Below are 19,228 nucleotides of genomic sequence, written 5' to 3'. Positions count from 1 at the left end.
CACCTTCTGTCAGCATGTGAGCAGAGAGGAGGAGGAGGAGGAGGGATGGAGTGAGAGAAGTGGAAAGAGAGGGATGGAGAAAAGAAGTAGCATCCTAAACAGAGGAGGCATTCGTCAAGACTGTCCATCATTTCCACCTGTGTATTGAGAGGGACTGAGGTTTGGTTCCATCAGAAATTGAATCATTTTGACGTGTTTTGCGAAGCATCAGCTGCTACTTAACGCTGCCTTCTTGTGCAGCAGTGCCCTTCACCTGATACTTTTGGAGAAATCATCTTCACAGCATGAAGATCACACTCCCTGAATGGATATCATGCACTCAAACAAACACCACCCTTTGACTCAAGGAAGGGCTTTAAACAAATGGCTTTAAAACAATTCTGCACAAACTAAACCACCACCCTTTCATTAAACAGCTTTTCCCATCCTCTCCTTCCCCCCCCCCCTCTCCTCCACAACTCCAGTTTTAATACGAGCGTCCGCTAATAAATATAAATGTTTGTGATTAGCATCTCTGCAGCACAGGTGCATGTTTGTTGCGAGGGGAGGCTTGTTCATTAATTTTCAGCCATGAAAAGTGCAGCGCGCCATGAACGGAGAGTCCACATCGCACACACTGATAAATGAACGCACAGATTGCTAATGTACCATTGTAAGGCTGCTGCCTCCACCGGCTTTGAATAGAAAGGGCCTGATGCCAACAGCAGGGCTCTGGGCGCGAACACACACACACACACTTGGTCTGAGAGGTGTGGCAGGTTCCTATCCAGAGGTCTAGATTGAACCAAATAGAGCTTTAGATACGGTGTTTTTGTTATCCTTACACATATAGCCAGGGATTATTTGGCTTATATTGACAAGACACCCCCCACTGTGAGGCCTCTGGCTTGTGTTGTCTAATTCTATTGGTTAGAACTCTGTCTTCTGGTGACGATGGCACTGAGAACCTTGTGTCCTAGTGCATGTGGATTGGCATTCTCGACTTTGTGGATAGGGCCGAGGAGATACAAAAAGGACATTTATTTGGGTCGTTCTCAAGCATGCACACCCTTCATGAAGCAGTCATATGGAAAACTGCGGTCAGTAATCCTCAAAATACTCTGTCTATTATCATCGTGATGGTCATAATCATAATTTCATATCTGAAATAACCCCTTAATCTGGTTGAACGTACGTGCTGGGGTGTGGACACAGCATGTGCGCATTATCAGAATCTCCACATATTGTATATTTTAATTAGATAATGCACATTAAATCGAGAGTCGATTCTCAGTATGTTTTTTTGATTTTTACTTATGGTTGCAACTGCAACAGAGGAGAGAAAGAGTTAACAAAGAGAAAATAAATAAAATTTGTCTCAGAATGGGTTGTTTTTCGGGAGCTGCAAAAATGTTTTATTAGGGGGTTGCTGAACACCTGCCTTAAAATGTCGTTTCAACATCTCCCGACTGCCATTTTGCTTAATTGACTTGGAAATGGCCCAAATGTATTGCTGAATGCGGTCTAATTAATATTAATAATAAATGCCATTATTAACATCAAAGAACATCTGGTGCCCCTGTTTACCCCACCGCCTTATATGTAACACATTCTGCTGCTGTTTTCATCTCACAAACATTGCGGGGGTAAACAACAACTTGCATTTCCTTCATTTAGATTTTTCTTTTTATTATATTTTCTCTTTTCTTTGTTCTAACAATTTTTTTTGGTCTTATCTCTGCTGCTTGACAGGTTCAGTAAAAAAAAAACAAGTATGAGGTGAGGATGCTGTGTAAAATTTGGAGCACAGTTCCCCCCCCCCCCCTGTTCTCCTTCTTCTTCTTGGTCTAGACCTGGTTGTTGTTATACCTCAGAGACTTCTCATATCCCTGGTGAAAGAAAAAAATAAATAAATAAAAAACCAAAAGCATCTGCACACTCACAGAGGCTTGCATTAGGACTTTCTCAATGCCCATAAATCATGGACCAAATAACTTTAATCTGAAATTTCATTAAGTAGTCCTTGTCAGGTAGTAAAAGGAGGGGGATAATGCAGTGGTGTTTAATGATAATTGGTGTTTGGTTAATAAATTCTGCGAGTTCAGATTACGTTCTAGCAGTGGCTAGAATGCTAGCATCAGCAGTGTAACTAAACCTCAAATTGATTAACTCGCATGAACCAGACGCTCACAAAGATGGCAGTGGTCCAAATCAAAAAAAGAACGAGAGGGGAATGGGGTGCTGGGAGGTGTGTATCTGTGTGTGTTGTGTTTGTGAGACACAGAGAGAGAGAGAGAGAGAGAGAGAGAGAGAGAGAGAGAGAGCGGGGGAGCAAGCGAGCATCAGGCCGGATGGTGTTGTGTTGCTCTGGTGTAAGGAAATCAAGTCCCCCCGGGCGCATTTTTAAAAGCCTAATGCCTTTCAAATGATGTCATCACATTTTACTCTTTCTCTCTTTCCCCTCCCGCCCTCCCTCTCACCCAATCTCTCTTAATATCTTTCCCCTTTTCAAACTGTTTCCGTCAAGCCCTCCCCACCGCCACCACCACCCCTCCTACCCCCAGTCAGTTATTTGACTACGGGGAGAGGCCGCTGGGCTTCGACGGGAGTCACGTGACGCATTAGAATAATGGCTGAGCAAGACGCAAAACATCTTGTGTTTTTATGACTGATGTGCTTTTTTTCCCCCTCCAGTTTTATTTCCTGAAAGTGATATCATACTAATCAAAACCACAGAACGTTTAGAGTGCAAAGTGTGATTGAAAGAGCACCATTAAGGACTGGCAAACACCACACACACACACACACACACACAAAACACCCTTGGCACCATACACATATATATATATATATATATATATATATATATATGCACACAAAGACACACACACAATCATTGACTTTTGCTGTTTATTTTTTGCTGTTGTTGTTGATGATGATTTTTTCTTTTTTTATCCATTAATGGGAAATGGGTGTGGTCGCTGAAAAGGAGTAGGCAGCATGCCCCATCCCAGGGGTATCCAAAGGAAGACACACATACACAAACACACACACACATCACACAAACACACACAAACACACAAAGTATTCTGTAGTTGAACTTACACAAACAAGGCTCTCCTGTAACTGTTCCTTCTTTCATACACTAGGTCTTGTGTATACGTGGACTATGTTATGATGATATGATACATTTTGCTGTTTGGTGAATTTATTTTATGAAATATATATAAATTCCATATCATTTTGCCATATATTAATTTGTTAAACCAACATTGAAGCTGCCCTGGTGGCGATGCATCGTTTCGTTGTTTCGTTGCAAGACCTGGTGACGTGAGGATGGAAGGGAGTAAGGTGTCTTACACACACACACACACACGTAACACACAGTTGCACTCTTACACACTGTTAGTCAGAGGGGAAGTGTGTGTGTACATGAGTGTGAGTGCAGCAGACAGCAGGCAGAGTGACTGATTCTCAGCCTGCCTCCCAGATGGCCTGCTCAACTCTGCTCCAATCTGATCTCAGAGCCTTTGTTCTGGCATGTTCCATTATGCCGCCGCGACACCAGTAAAGGCAGAGGGGAGAGGAGCTGGTCTCAGATCAGATACAGTTGAATTATAAATGCATTTCTCCCCCCGCCCCCTGTGATATTCTTGTACTAGCACAGTCACAGTTCTGCGTTTTGTCATGTTTTTCCTGGGTTAGAGGCGAGAGATGTTCATAGACGATAGATTAAAACGGTTTGAATGTGTGAGCTTGATGGGAGAATTTGGGAGAATAAAAAATAAGTAGTGGTGGCTTGAATTTTTAATTAAAAGATGAGTGGTTTTATTCTTGATATGGATTATGATCTATTGGGGGATTAATGCCAGAAAATGAGGTCTGTCTGAAATAAAACATGTCAACTCCGTAGGGCCCTTTGACACTTGCAACAAATTTAGATAAGAGAGATGCACAGCCTGGTAAATACTGATCTTTTATTAAATGTCAAATATTAAATATCAAATAATTCTAGACAGAGTTTTTTTACCTTTGATATATTTGAAGAAGAGTTATAGGAAAAATTGCAAAATGCAAAGATGTTCTTCTATTTTCATGACACTTTTTATTTAAATTTTCAATGAGAAAATCTTCAGTTGGATGGTACTGATCATTGAATATGTGTACACGTGCCAATGCTGTCAACATAAAAATGATCCACGGTCTAATTGTATAATATTTGAGCAAAGTGGAAGAGTAATAGAAGCTGGCCTTTACAAGCTTGTATATGAAAAGCCAAAGGCTCACCTGTGACAATCACTTTAATGCTGCGTCTCCACAGTGAATCTTCTTTGCATAAAAAAAAGAAAAAAAAAGGGAACGAAAATCAATACTCGGAGGATAGTTACGGCTGGGTGTCAACAGAGTCTCTCCCCACATCACACACCCAGCTGTGAGGGATGATGCCTAACGCACAGGGTGACCTTCAAAATGTCATAAATGTGTTGTGCAATAAAGTGTCAATATTTGTGGTTATATGAAGCAGGATGACTTTTACAGTAATTGGAACAGCCACATTAAAAGCTGCGGATCAGTCAGCTGATTAAAGACAAGCGTGCTGGACACCCAGCTCGTGCCTGGGCATGGCGTTCTTGCGCATGTGCGCACCTGTGGGCGTGCGTGTGCACAGATGTAAGAAGAGCAGGAGGCGCACACAAAAAGTTGAGATTTACTTGTCTTTGTAGTGTGAAGTGCGTGTGTAGGAATGTGTGAAGCCCATTTATTATTGAAGGGCTGTTATATGCAAGGAGAGCACACTCTCATCCTCTCAGTAGTGTGTCTTCCTCTTACAGGAGCACTATTAACCCTGACATACAAGGATGTTTGTGTGTGTGTGTGTGTGTGTGTTTGGGTGGATGGATGGATGAGCGATAAAGACAGACATGCATAGCTTTTGTGTGTGTGTGTGTGTGTGTGTCTGGTGTTTGTCCTGCTTCTAATCTGTGTTTTGGATTTTTTAATTTTATCCCCATCTGGGGTGGGCAGGTGGGCCAGTGTCTGTTACACGATCTGGGGAATATTTGCCAAAAGGGGATCTGTACAGTAGACCGCTCAAAATATGTTTATGAGGAGGCGACTATGGCTACAGTATGGTACAGTCCTGGACCACGCACTGGGGAAATTGTTTTCAGTTTTATTATTTTCTGTCTGCAGGAAGTCATTCAAATGAAATGCAAAAGAGCAGGATGGCGGTGTTGGTGTGTCGTGGTTGGATATGTTCACGTTGTGCAGGAAATTATATTTTCACCTGTGATATTTTACATGAAATTTGCGTTGAGTGTAATTTGCATCAAGTATCAAATTTCCTGGAAGACATGGCAATTTATGTTGATTTAAGTAGATATATTGAAACCTACTTCTATTCTTGATTTTCCCCTTTAACGACCCTACAAATTGTATTAGCTGTCATTTAGTCTTATTCTCAGACAGCCAATCCTCAGTCCCTATGTATGTACTGATTGAAATAATGGACAAAGTCTGTGTTGGATTTTTTTCCCATTCCACGCTCTTTCGTTCTAACCCATCCTCTCTTTCCACTTCTCCTTCTCTCTGTCCTGTCGCATATTGTCTAAATTTATGTGAAAAGCAAGCTCTACAGTTTAACATCTGCTTTTAAAAACCTGTCTCCCAGCTTCTTTCCCCTCAGAATTAAACCACACATTTGCCAAGCCCAAGCAGAAGCAGCTGGTATTTAGTGTCTGCGTATTGTCACAGACTTACATTTCGGTTGCCTTTCAGTTTCACTTGTGATAAATGGCCTTCAGCCTGATAGCAGCACTGCTGAATGGAGTTGTGTGTCTCGTGTCAGTGTGGAGGGGGACTTGCTGACTTGGGTCTTTCCATTCTGTAAACCTTATTTGACTCCCCCAAGTGAGAGGAGGGGTGGAATGGGGTGGGGAGCAACAGAAAAGAGAAAAGATTAGGCTACTGTTAAAAAATGTTCCTTATTGTGCGGCATGGTTGCATAAGTGGGTTGCTCGATGTTGATTCTCTTTCTTTCTCTCTGGCTGCCGCCCCTCCTTTCCACGCACGCACCAAATCATGTGCCAGATTGGAAAGTAAATAACATTTTCGACTGCATATGTGCGTATTTGGGTCGAGCACATAGTGCCATTTCCTTTTTTTTACCACAGACTACCTATTGTGCATGGTGGAAATATAGCCAGACTGGTTTTGTCTGTAGGTTTCTTTTGTTCAACCTCAACAAAGAAGAGGTCAGTGTCACTGCGGCGTACAACCACAAAGTTCATGACTTGCTGGTTGAGCCAGTGCATATTTTGCATTAATAAATGTTGACGTTCATGTGGCAGCCTGCACACGAAAGAGACAAATGCACCAAAGAAATAATCTTGATGTGAATTTCTACTTTACTATTAAATGTGTAAATCTGTCTTGACAGTTCTGCACTGTGTGAGTTGCCGATGAACCTCCTGCACAGTATCGTCCATCAAACGCTACTGGAAGTAGATATTTTTAAATGAAGGGCTTCAAGATACAAGCTAAATCAAACATCTGTTATGTATTTCTTATTGTTTCTTTCAAGATTCTTCTTTTTGTTTCTTCTTCTACGTGCTTTGAACTTAACTGTGCTGCTCAGGCCTTAAAACTCTCACACACTTTTTCATGCCTGTCAGCACATCACAGGCTCTTAACCTTTAGTACAACAAGGCCAGTGTGTACAATCTGATGATGACACCCTCACCTCAGATTATGCTGCTGTCAACACATTCCCAGGTTGTTGCCACTCATCTCTAGATACACATTCAGAAGGTGATTGTGTTGATAACAGACTGCTGCAGCACTAAACTGTGCATCATCGTTTTTCTTTTCTTTTTTTTCCTTGAGCGGAGGATGTGGCAGAGGGCGGGGTCAAAACCGTTATCACCCTATCATATCTCTGACAACTACCTGTCAAAATCAGGTCGCACGAAGAGGTGCGAGGAGATCCTGCGATGCTGACATAGCCCAATTTATCTCTCTCTCTGTTTTTCTTCTTTCTTTCTGTCGTATTTTGTATTGTTCATTTTCACGGCAATCTTGCATGTGCTTAATAGGAATGATGATGATAGCAAGGATAAAAAAAGCAAAACAGGAGGAGACAGGAGAGGCGGCGGTGCAGGTGGCGGTGTTGAGGGAGGGTGTGTTTGAGTTGGGGGAGGTGGAGGCGGGGGGGTGTATCTCAGGACGATGGTGTTTCTAAAGAAACTGAAAAGCTTATGAACTGTCAGCGTTCTGTCAGCGGGGAAAATAGCGCGGCCCGTGAACCTGTTTGATGTGTTTGACTTTGTGTGGCGTTCGCACATTTGAGCAAGGAAAACGAGGGACAATGAGAGACAGACAGGGGGGGAAAAAAGAAAAAGAAAACGGGTTGTGTTGTGATGTGTGGAGGGCTGGTTTGAAGTGGCACTCAACACACCTTCCATTTGTCTCTCCCTCCTTGTGCTGTCTTTGTGTGTGTGTGCTCCAGATGTTGGGGAGGACTTGGGGAAGGCAGCGGGGAGTATTCAGCCGCCTCTGCCCCAGCTTCGCGAGCGGAGTCTGGCCTCTGCCTCCAAGGACTGCGCCTACTGTGGCAAGTCGTTCCGGACCTCCCATCATCTCAAGGTTCACCTGCGGATACACACAGGTCAGTATTTCCCAGGATATCACATCCCCTGGCCAAGTCAAGGCAGAGAGTGCATCTCTCCAACAATTAAACATTTATTGTACTTCATGCAAAATTTACTTTACTACTTGTGCTCACATTCCTTCTGGGTTAGACTGACATATTGGTTTATGAATATTGGTCTAATCAGATATATGATTCAATCTGCCACTAAAATGATGGATACGATACAGATGAATTGATTGTATATTAGTTTTGTAATTGATGAATACTACATTACCTGTCTCTGGGAAACCCTTCATCTTGATTTATTTAATGCCAAACTAAAAACTAATATGTTAAAGACCTTTCTGCATGTCAAAGAAAGAAAGAAAGAAAAAAACAAAGAAAGGAAGGAAAGAAGAAATCTGCTTATCTCACAAACAACTAAATGTAATGCACAAATGAGCTTCTAAATCATGTGTACTGAACATGAGCAGTTTATACTGTCATTCTCACTTCAGTCAGTCGCTGAGATATTATCCTACAAATATTTTTCCATGCAGTATTATCAGACTTTTGATTGCATCATTTTTTATTTCAAACTGACTCAAATACGGACAAATAAAACAATTAATGTGAAGGAATATACTGTACAGTTTCTAACTGTGTCCCTCACTGAGGCTTTAGGCCATTGTTATTCTCTTTTTTGTTCATACTCATCATTTCATTGAGCTCTAATTAACACAACAAGGGTTCAGTGTCCTCCGATGACATCACTCAGAGGGCAATTTCACACTCACTAACTCTCAATAACTTTCAAGCCAAAACAAAGCCAGCCTGTCCACAGTTTAGGGATATGCGTGAGATGATGTCCCTAATAGATCCAGTTTTATTTTTCAGTCACGCGTCCGAACCCTCTGAGCTGTGTTCTCTCTTCCCACACACATACACTGGCCCGAGGCTCGGGAACTTCTCGATAACCTGTCCGCCGGTTGTCTCCAGTTGAGGTTGAGGATACAGTCAGGGTAATGATGTGGACTTTAGCAAGGGTTCTAACCCTCTGCAAGGTATAAACGCCCCACTGACTATTCAGGTTAGAGTTACAATTAGACCACACAGAGGACACTTTACAACAAGGACACCTGCTTCTAGCTGGTGGGCCTGATGTGTAAAGGGTATGTTCATGAGGTGATTTCCCCCCCTCTCAGAGGGTCTGGATTCCAAACTGGAAGAAAAGGGAATCTTGATACCTTGTATTCTCAGCGCTGGAGAACACTCACTGATGCTGATCATTTAAAATACTTGCTTAGGGCAATATCTATTACAGTGTGGTTAAGGTTAAAAAAAGATCTCTGTTATTGAAAATAAATAGGGCTGAGGTATCGGGTTAGACAGTACACTATTCCACCACCCTGACTTTCACAGATTTACTATATGCTTCACTACATAAAGGGCCCACTACTTCCTGCTACGGCACTGAACACCAGCATCGGACATAAATCCAGAGGTGCAGAATCTTCCAATATGGACCTAATTCCATTAGATACTGGGCTTTTAGATAAGTGCCAGTATATACATATATAACAATGTATTCAGAATTTTCCATCAGAGTTTCCAGAGCCGAGGACGATGCCTGTTCAAAGCCCTAAAGACATAAAAAGCTATAACCTTAGAATTATATAATTTTTGTTTCTTAACCAACTTGAACAATTCATCAATCGTCACATTTTTGGTTGAGAAAATGTCTGCTTATAAAATGCAGGATTATCCATAAGGTGAGAGGACCTGTAACAGAACAGTAAACAAATATCTTTAAATTAGGAATCAAAATACTTACCTACAGATTACAAGGATTCTGCAGCTTAATACCTGTAACATACATGTAAATGCTTTAACAAGTGGAAGTGTCTCAATAGTTTCTGTATTATTTGTGTCCTGCATTGATACTTTACAGCCTAATGTTAAGTAAAAGAGGCACAAAACTGAACATAATCACATGAACACAGATACGTGGGGAAAAAAGACTCACGACTTACAGAAATGTCTTCTTAAATCTATCAAACATTTATACTCCTCAGTTCCTCAAGATGTTCTTGAAAAGCTAAGTTTGACCGTCCTGACCTTTTCTTTAGTTTCTACACTTCACTGGAAAGTAATCCTTGGGTGCCAGAAGAGACGGCGAGGCTAAAACGCTCACAACTGAAATTGAAAATCCCTTACAGCTGAGAAAAATCAAAGCCTTTTTTTTCTTTTTATTCTCCTTCTCTGTCTCCTTTGGTTTTTCCCCCTCTCTTCCTTCTCCATAAATGCACTTAAAAGGCAGAACGCAAGACCACCAGTACTGTAACCCCCGTTTTGCTTTGCTTAATAAGAGACACACATACCGTACCTCAAATCTGGAAAGGAATTAGAGGAAAAGCTTTACGCTATAGCATGATAACACATCTGGTGTATACCGCCATAATTAAGATCCCTATGTTAAATAGTACATCCAGGTCACAGCCGGGCTGTGATAGAGATGGTGGTGGTTTTCGGGAAGCATCTGTTATCTGGTGGTGAGAGAGCTGAGTTATGTCTGCTTTGAGTAGTACAGTAAGGATACCCGTGAGGACCATATTTTATTATGGAGAAAGCAGAGACCTTAGCCCAGGCCTGGCGTTAGCTCATTTGGCAAAACACACAGAGACAAGCAGGCCTGTGGAGATGAGTCTTCACCTTGTACTGTATTTTACATTATATATCTCGGCGATACAGTAAAATAAAATGCTTAACGTGGAGCCCTCTGCAGCTGGCAGCAAAAGTGAGAAAGGTTAGGAAGTATGTTGTCTTTTTGAAAGGAATGTATCTTTGGATGGGAGCCCGTCCAAGCACAGGTTCAGCATAGTTTTCTCCACGTGCACAGAGGAACAGCTTGATACATCCCCAACATGTGGCCTTTAAATCATTCCCATAACCTAATCATACCAGCTCCTCTGTGACATCCTGATTACATCCACAAGATGACTTTTACAGCAGCTAAAGATCCTCTCTGTGCTCTGGTGACAATGCAGAGAAATGCACAGATGACAGCCAAGCTCCCCTTCATCCTAATGCAATGTGAGTGACACAATGGAATTGCCTACCAAGCCGGTCGAGGCAGCATTGTGCAACACAACATGGAGATTAATGAGCGACTAACACCAGCTTGAAAGGAATGAAGTGAATTTAAATTTCTCCAAAAGTTAAAGAGCTAATGTTACAGTATTAATTTCCTCTTGAACAGTGAGTGGGAAAATATCCATTAGCAAAATTAACCACAGTTTTCTAGGTAGCTAACATTGTGCTGCTGTGGCGCTACAGTGTGGGGCCACAGCTAATGAACACACTGCAGAGGGTGATATTTCATTATACAAATTAATGCTCACATTTTAATGGGAAAGTCACATAATGAATCTAGGCTTCAGTGACAGCAATTAGAGGCCCAGATTGTCCCCTTCTGGACAAGGCACTATTTAGCAGTAAGCAGCTGTGTGTAAAAAATAAAAAAGGTCCTCGCTCTTGACAATAGCCACACATAACTTCAGGCAGGGCTGCATAACCAATAAGAGTCCGTGCTCACCTTTAAACGATGAGAGCGTGAGACAAAGGGAGGGAGGAAGAGAAAGAGGAGAGGCAGGACTTGCCCATGTCACTTAACCTTAACCTAACCTTGTAATCAGGATGAATCAAGAGGGACTTGTGGTCTCCCACCCCCATTCCTCTCACTCTTGTGCCCCCTCCTTCCTCTCCTTCCACCTCTATCAAAGAGTGTCTTTCCTTACATACTTTTTTGCCCAGTGCTTTTTTCCATTCCATATATTATATTTAGATTTACCAATGAGCTCCATATTAATCCAAAATGTTCTTAGTGCATACATTATATCTATAATGTCTTTTCTATATTATTGCATTTTTCTCATCCTTGTGGCCAAATGGAAATTCATTTTCGAGCGTGTCATATCTAGCCAAGTCACTTTAATAGCCCCTCTGTACAGGTTGTAACGTGTTTCTATGCTGCTGTCACACTTCACACAAAGCCAAATGAAGTAAGTACATGCAACATGACGTGAAAGAGCAGGCCCCATAGGAGAATGATGTGTTACGAGCTCTATTTTTCTAAGTCAAAGACACACCAGGTGCTCTTATTATCCATGTATCCTTCACCTTCCTCAGGGACCAAATGTCCAAAGTAATACAACAAGGTGAAGCAGGAACAGCCCCCCCAAAAAGTGTATCCATCTTATTTTAACTCCCAAATTGCAATTTCCTGGTTTGGTGGTGGCAGCGATCTGTCATGTGGCTGGGAGGTTGTGCTGTTTGCGCTGATATCAATTAAAAGTGGATTAACGGGTACATAATGACCTTTAGCAGTAAATTGTGTGTAATGTTGCAAGGCAGGATACAGTATATTCCCCAGATGTCACACCAGGCCCCTGACGTATGATGGAGCAGATGTCTTTGCCAGTCCAAATGGCCTTCTAAGACACACAAACACACACACGCACACACCGGCTCAGGCTGACACACATGCATAAACATGTGTTCACACACTTTCCAAATGGCACAAACACACACGTAAACACAAGTCAATGCAGAAATGCTCTTGCTTCGGTCTCGCTCACCCCAGATAAATTTAAATTCCTAATTTTAATAGAAGATTGAAATAAGATGATCACTCTCTAAAGGCCTATGTATTTATTTCCATTTGAACTTACTCTATAAACATCAAGGGGGTCTGTCACACATATTTGCTTGCATTTTCATTATTGTTCAGATATGTATATGTGGCATTAATCTTTATTTTCTCTCATGAACATTAACAACCTTTTATAAGGAAAGAAAAAAAACAGAGGAGGAAAAAAAGATCAGATCAGTCTAATTTCTGTCTAATTTGGCTCCTAGAATATCATTTTGTCCAGTTAGAGGAATTGAGAATGATCATTTGCATCAGGGACGTTTCCTTATTAAATCAGCACTGAGCCTCTGTTCAGCAGCTCACAGGAGAAGCACTTATTGGGTTAAAAGCTCATCTCGTATGGTTTATTTTAAATATACTCTATGCTTCATAGCCACTCTAGTGTAAGAGAAAAGATATCAAATCACTGTCTTTCTATCTATAGTCAAGGCTATCTGTCTCTGCATGCGCCCCCTCCTTTTTTCTCTCCCCCGTTCTCACTTCAGCATTTCCACCTTCAATTTTCTTTTGTATACCCTCCTATTCTTTTCTCTCCTGTATCAATATTGTATTGAGTTGGTGTTTGTGGCCCTTTATTTGAGAACTCTGCAGTAGGTCTGCAGATCGCAGAGTCTTTTTCTGGAATGGTGCCCTCTAAATAATGATAAATTACTTGAGCAGTATGCCATTTGCTAATTATATCCATGATTTACTACACAGCCCGACTTAAATCATTCAAGCCAGCCTTGCGTAACAATGCCGTTTTTTCCTTTCATAAAATGGTTTCCATGTGTATAATCTGAACATTTTAAGGCCATACACTGAATAGAATAAACATACAGAAATACTCATACACAAAACTCCACAGCCAAACCCTTTATTAAATGTCTTTTCCCACCCTGTTTTTTTATACAGTCGCTTTTCTCCCTCGAACAGAAACTGCACTCTTGGAAATTTGTATTGGTATATATTATAAAAAATAAATAAATGTATCTTGAAAAAATCAAGCTTAGCATTTTTCCCTTCTCTGTTCATTGTTTAATGAATCCAAAGCTGGCTCAGACTCCAAGCCTATTATAATTGCTAGCAGGATGTGTTCTATTTCAGCCTAAGTATCATTGCGGTGGAAGATCCACTTCTGGCAGAATAATGCTGGTGTTATATACCATTACCAGGAATGTTCATGAATATGGGTGAGCATCATAAATAAATATATGTAAATGTTACACAACAGATTTATCCCTCTTTTAACGTAATATAAATCACTTTGATCTGTGTATCCTGCAGTGAATCATATTGTTCTTTAGCATAGCACTTTACTGTAACACACATGTGGTTCACATATGTCGGCCGCACATTTCCTGTCTTGGTTTTTCTTTTTTAATTCTCATTGAGTTTTCATTATAGTGTATCTTCCATACTTTCTTCTCAGTGCACTACTGTGAGCCGGTGGTTGCCCAGGTCGTATGCCGAGGCTGATTTATGTTTCTCAAGATAAACTGCAAATAGGGAATATCTGAGAAATTGCACTCTCATCGCCAGGGCACGAGCCTGACAGCAAACAAGGCCAGAACAGAGGCGGGATGACCCCACTGCAAGCACACACACAAACAAGCACATGCACACTCACACCCACACACAGTTGCACAGAAACACACACAGACAGAAGCCTCATACCCTCCACCACTGCCCTTGTTCATGCACACACAGATAGCATCAAGACAGTTTTGTTGTCAGTTTAAAATATTATCTCTTACAGTGGACTGAAAGCACCATATGGTGAAATGTTTGTTTTTTCTTTTTTTATTGTGCTGAAGTGAGTGATTGCTCACTTTGTGGGTCTGGATCAGGCTGGATCGACCCATATTTAGATGCCTACCCCGCGCCCACATTGCAATACAGATGCAATAATACAGACACACACAAGTGGAGCAGAGCCGAAAAGACATGAGATCTTTGGTTGGATGCAGGATCTTTTTCACTTTCTTCATTAATCATATCGTTCTTTAGTTCTTTAGTTTATTTTATTTTATGCTTTATTATTTTTTTCTTGCTCTTTTTGAGGAGTCAGAAGTTGAATGTTTTATTGCATTTTTTTGTGAGCTCTACTCATTTGACCTAATTTTCTGTGTTCAGGGAGGTTACATGACCCTAGGGTCCACATTCCCTGCTCTAATAAATAGATTTTGATAACCAGTCAATCTAATAATCAGGCTAATTATTCACTGTTTTCTCTGTCTTTCCCCTTTCTCTGTCTCTCTCTTGACCTCTCAGGAGAGAAACCTTACCGGTGCCCTCATTGTGACTATGCTGGCACCCAGTCTGCCAGCCTAAAGTACCACCTGGAGCGCCACCACCGTGAGCGTCAAAATGGTTCCACCATCTCAGGCCCATCCTCTGGCCACACCCCTTCCGCCGACCATAAAGAGGACCATGGAAAGACAGCGGGTGGCGGCATCTTTGCCCGACCAGACGTCCTCCGCAGTGTTTTCAAGGGAATGCCTCCCAACCTCGACTTCAGGGCAGGTCCATTACTGCCACATCAGTGGGCGTCAGCTGGAATGATATCTCCACATGACAGAGATCGTGAGCGTGGTGACCGCCGTTTTGATTCTGCCTCCTCATCTGAGAAGATGAAGACTGCTGATGTCCCATCCTCCCTCGTCTCAACAGCAACAGATAGTCCTGCCAGCTTCTCTGACTTAAGCAGGGCTTACCAAAGTATGATGGGGAATGGAGTCCACTTTCAAGGTTCTCTTCAGGCCTTCATGGACAGCTTTGTCCTCGGCTCCATGAAGAAGGATACAAAGGACAACCAGAGTCCAGTCCAGCTCCAGGCCCAGCTCTACCATGATAATGGTGAGCCCAAAGCCAAGCGAGCCATGTCTACTGAACAGGACAGAGAGGATAAGGCTGATGCCAAACAGAATTCACGCCCGGGGAAACCTGGATCCCAGTATGAACCACTTGATCTGTCTGTGTCAGTTCGGCCTGAGTCTGCATCCGGATCTCTGCCAGGCTCCTCAGTCACCATCCATGACAATGTGGCATGGCATGGCTGCCTCTTCTGCTCCTTCTCCACCTCCTCAATCGAGATCATGGCTCTGCACCTCCAGGCCAACCACATGGGTAAGGCCCAACTGCAGAGGTCTGACATAGCCAAGGAGCTTCATGGAGACACTTCTCCCACAACCTCCACTATTCACTCTTCCTCCAATAAGACCACTGGTGTGGCCCTTGAGAAAGATGGAATCCGAGATGGAGAGAAAAACCACGGAGGCTGGAACAACCACCTGGACCAGCCCTACAACCCCTTCCAGAGTGACTTCTACAGAAGGTTTGGTGGCTTGTATGATGGATCACCAAGTGCAAACCAGGCCCTTCAAGGTTGTATAGCCCCACCAGAGCAATGTCTTGACCTGCCTAGCCAGGCTTTTGGACCCTCCTCAGCCAGAGATGACCAGATTGTTGAGAGAAGCTCTCGTGGAGGTGCTGAAGAGGACCAGGTAGGATCAGATGATGAGGTTGTGAAGGCTGGGTTGCACAGTGCCACTGAGACCCCTTCAACCACACCCATGCGACAGCAGCAACAGAATCACTCTGAGGAAGAGGAAGAAGAGGATGGAGTGGCTGAAGAGGAGGAGGAAAGAGATGAGGATGGGCACATGGACATGGAGAGAGAGGAAGAAGGAAGTTCAGCCTCAAACCACCTCCGAAACCACCCCAAACATTTCCAAGATGACTCCTCTTTGCCCCAAAGAAGTGGAGCCTCTTCCTCCACAATGATGGCACTTTCTCTGGTTCCCCATCCACAAAACCAAGCTTTGCCACTGGAGAAGCAGTGGCAGCAAGGCTTGGGCCTCCTGTCTCCCGGAGGCCCTCCAGGACTGTTAAAGGCTGAGCAGCAGACCCACCTAGAGCAGCAGATGAACATGCTCTCTGTCCTCAGAGCCTACAGCAATGACAACATCCCCGCATTCAATGGCCTTGGTGGCGGAGCAGGAGGAGCATCCACAGGGGGCATGAAGAGGCCAGATGCACCTGGTGAGTGTGTTAAACCCCTACAGACACTGTACCTGCTGTAAAGCTCACACCCACACACATATTCACCTTTACCAGGAGAAAACCCCACGCATAGCCACACTCCACTCCAGTTTCCCACCACTGCATACACACATAAACACCAAACACGAAGGACAAACATATATGTTTTTCTTTCCTGACACCCACGAAGGAATCTCAGACACTAACTAAAGGTCTCCAGATTGGCTCTGAAGTGATTTTACTCTTATTTGAAGCAAGTTTAGAAGCCATCAGCCTGGCGACTAGCAACAGATTAATCTTTATTACACGTTTATATTACTGGGAGTGCAGCACCTCCCTCCCACCCCACAGCATGGAGGGAATAACCCTGGATGAGTCAGAGCAGGACCTCAGCTCCCCATGCCATCTCCTCCACATGTCTCTTAACTATCTTAGCTCTCATAAAGCTGGCTCCCAAAAGCCCATTACTTTATAAGACTCGTCGATCTATGACCCTGTGAAAAATGAACTGTCAACTTTCATGATTCTGGTAAGGTTATAGCTGCTCCTTGAGACTGAAGAAGGAAGTCCATTTTCTTTTTTTTTTTCTATTTTTACATTGTTCTTTCGCTGCTTAGGGGTAGCTACTAACATTGTCTGTATAAGAAGAAAGTAAAACTAAAAGTTTGTGTTGAGCTTTGAAACATTGATGCTATATAAACTGCAGAGAATGAAAATGCAGAAAGGCCGTTTAGCTTGGGCAGAGACTGAGATCCAATCAGTAACATGTCCTTTAGACTGGAAATTAAGACATTTGCATTTTTTGTGCACGAGGTGGAAGTTAACAAATAATAATATAAATAATTAATTGTGCAATTGCAAGACTCAGTACCTGTGTACATCAATCAATTTACCACATTTACCCATTGTCTCTCTTCCCACTTGATGCCTGATGATTCATTTGAGAACTAAATGTGTTTATCTATATTATCTATATCTAATACAGTTAACAGACATAATTGTTTCTTTTGGGTCCAACAAAATAATTTGATGTAATTTTCTCTCACAAGGAGAGCTCCTGTTTACGTGCACACATTTATGAGAATACAGTAAAAGATGCATTAACCCATAGTGATAGTGACCTCTTTGATAATGAAGCAGTGCAGCTGCATGTGTTCGTCTGACCTTTTCATCTGACAAAGTATCACCTGCTGTGATGGAACCAGGCTCTCTGCAGATAATGACATTGTGAAAGCATTTTTATGATAAAAGATTGATGTATAAACACAGTATATATTGTATGTTTAATCTATGTCGTTGTGTGGGAATGCCCTACTTACTGTCTAATAAGAAAGCTTGTGAAAGGAACCCATGTAATGTGGGCAGATTGATTTGCAATTAGAAATAGACAACCCAAGCATACAAGGCTTTCTCAATGGAACAAAAGGTTATCTTACGTGTTAGTTTGTCCAAGTCTGGGTCAGCCATTCACTGTTATGTATTCAACTTCCTGGTAATAGATGTCTACCATCCATATTTCTGATGGCACTTGAGCCAGCATAGAAATACATAAAAGATTATTGGCAACACAAGTTGAATCAAAACCTGAGTTGTTGTACTTAGGATGACCTTGTGTTACTTGTGCTGCCGAACTCTACTCCCATCCCAGCCATCAGCTACCTGTGTGCACTGTTACAGTGATATATGCATCAGATGCAATCTTACTGATTAAACAGGCTTTATGCATTTCATATCTTTGTAGTAACGAGCGAGTTGAATTTACCGTGAACCAGAATGGGGGCTCTTGGATGCCAATGAGTGTGAATATATGTACCACATGCTAAAGACTGCCTGTAAACCTATATCAATACTTAACAGAATGTTTAATAGTATTACAGTCTATCCCCTGCAGCCACAAGAACTGATATTATATATGATGACTATAATTATGACGAAAAACTTTGACTGTTTCTATAACAGCAATGGCTGCATCTTTTTTTACTACTTATGGATACAACTGCAACTGATACTCATACGGCACAGTTTATTTTGTGAATACTATTGATGCTGATACGAATACTAATGCCCTATACACACAAAAGGTACATAAAACTACTTCCTTATTTAATAATTATAAAGCATTTGCTGGCCAAGATGAAGTCATTTTGTGAATTAGCTTATTCTAAAACTTGGCCTGCTATTTAATCAACTGATCATTGTTTTTTTTTTCAGCAAAATTTGAATCAACAATAATTATAATACCTGGCTAGAAAAATAGTTGAGCACGTAGAAAAAGATATACAAATTATTATCTCAAAACTGTGCTAAAGTTCAGTTATTTGGTGAATTTGCTTCTACCTCTATTGTTTATGATATACTATCAGTATTGTGAAAGCTACTAGATTTGCCACACGTGCTACAGATATAACATGAGAAAAATAATGGGAGCACTTGTTTCATAGGAAAATGCACTATTGCAGTCTCTTTTTATGTGTCCACTTGTAAAGCCCTTTGTGTTGGTGGAGAAGATGGGGGTGGCAGAGATGTCCCTAAAACTCAATTCAGACCTGGCAAAATGTGATTATCTGGAGTGGGTTTGCATTAGGTTTGTATGCAAATACGGCATAAATCATTAATATCGAAATTCTCCTCTGAATCTATGGGACCTGTTGTAGGGCACGCACCGCACGTCTGGAGTGGCCGTCTCTTCATTTGTATGCCCATAGGAAACAGGGGTGCGGTGCACATGAATCTACTTGCACCTTGACATATGAGAAAATACACACATCAAGGCAATCCACACACACATTATCACACATTTTTAACATTAAACCACTCCTCCCTAAATTGCCCCAGTATTTATCAATAAATGTCATTAACAGCATCAGTGGCCGTGAGGTCTCTGT

At 42.0% G+C, this 19,228-nt stretch overlaps 1 protein-coding gene across 1 annotated transcript in view; it reads left to right on the top strand.

The window, feature by feature from the left end:
• The window catches only part of znf536 (zinc finger protein 536), a 164,446-nt gene that overhangs the window by 106,053 nt on the left and 39,165 nt on the right, over positions 1–19,228 (top strand). Inside the window, exons 5-6 of the mRNA XM_062390301.1 lie at positions 7,487–7,645; positions 14,574–16,343. Coding sequence (XP_062246285.1) covers positions 7,487–7,645; positions 14,574–16,343 — 1,929 coding nt within the window. The remainder of the gene's footprint in view (positions 1–7,486; positions 7,646–14,573; positions 16,344–19,228) is intronic.

Source organism: Platichthys flesus, chromosome 1, assembly GCF_949316205.1.
Source record: "Platichthys flesus chromosome 1, fPlaFle2.1, whole genome shotgun sequence".
NCBI classification, from domain to species: domain Eukaryota; kingdom Metazoa; phylum Chordata; class Actinopteri; order Pleuronectiformes; family Pleuronectidae; genus Platichthys; species Platichthys flesus.
Note: the sequence above shows the minus strand (reverse complement) of the source record. Positions and strands in the feature narration are given on the sequence as shown.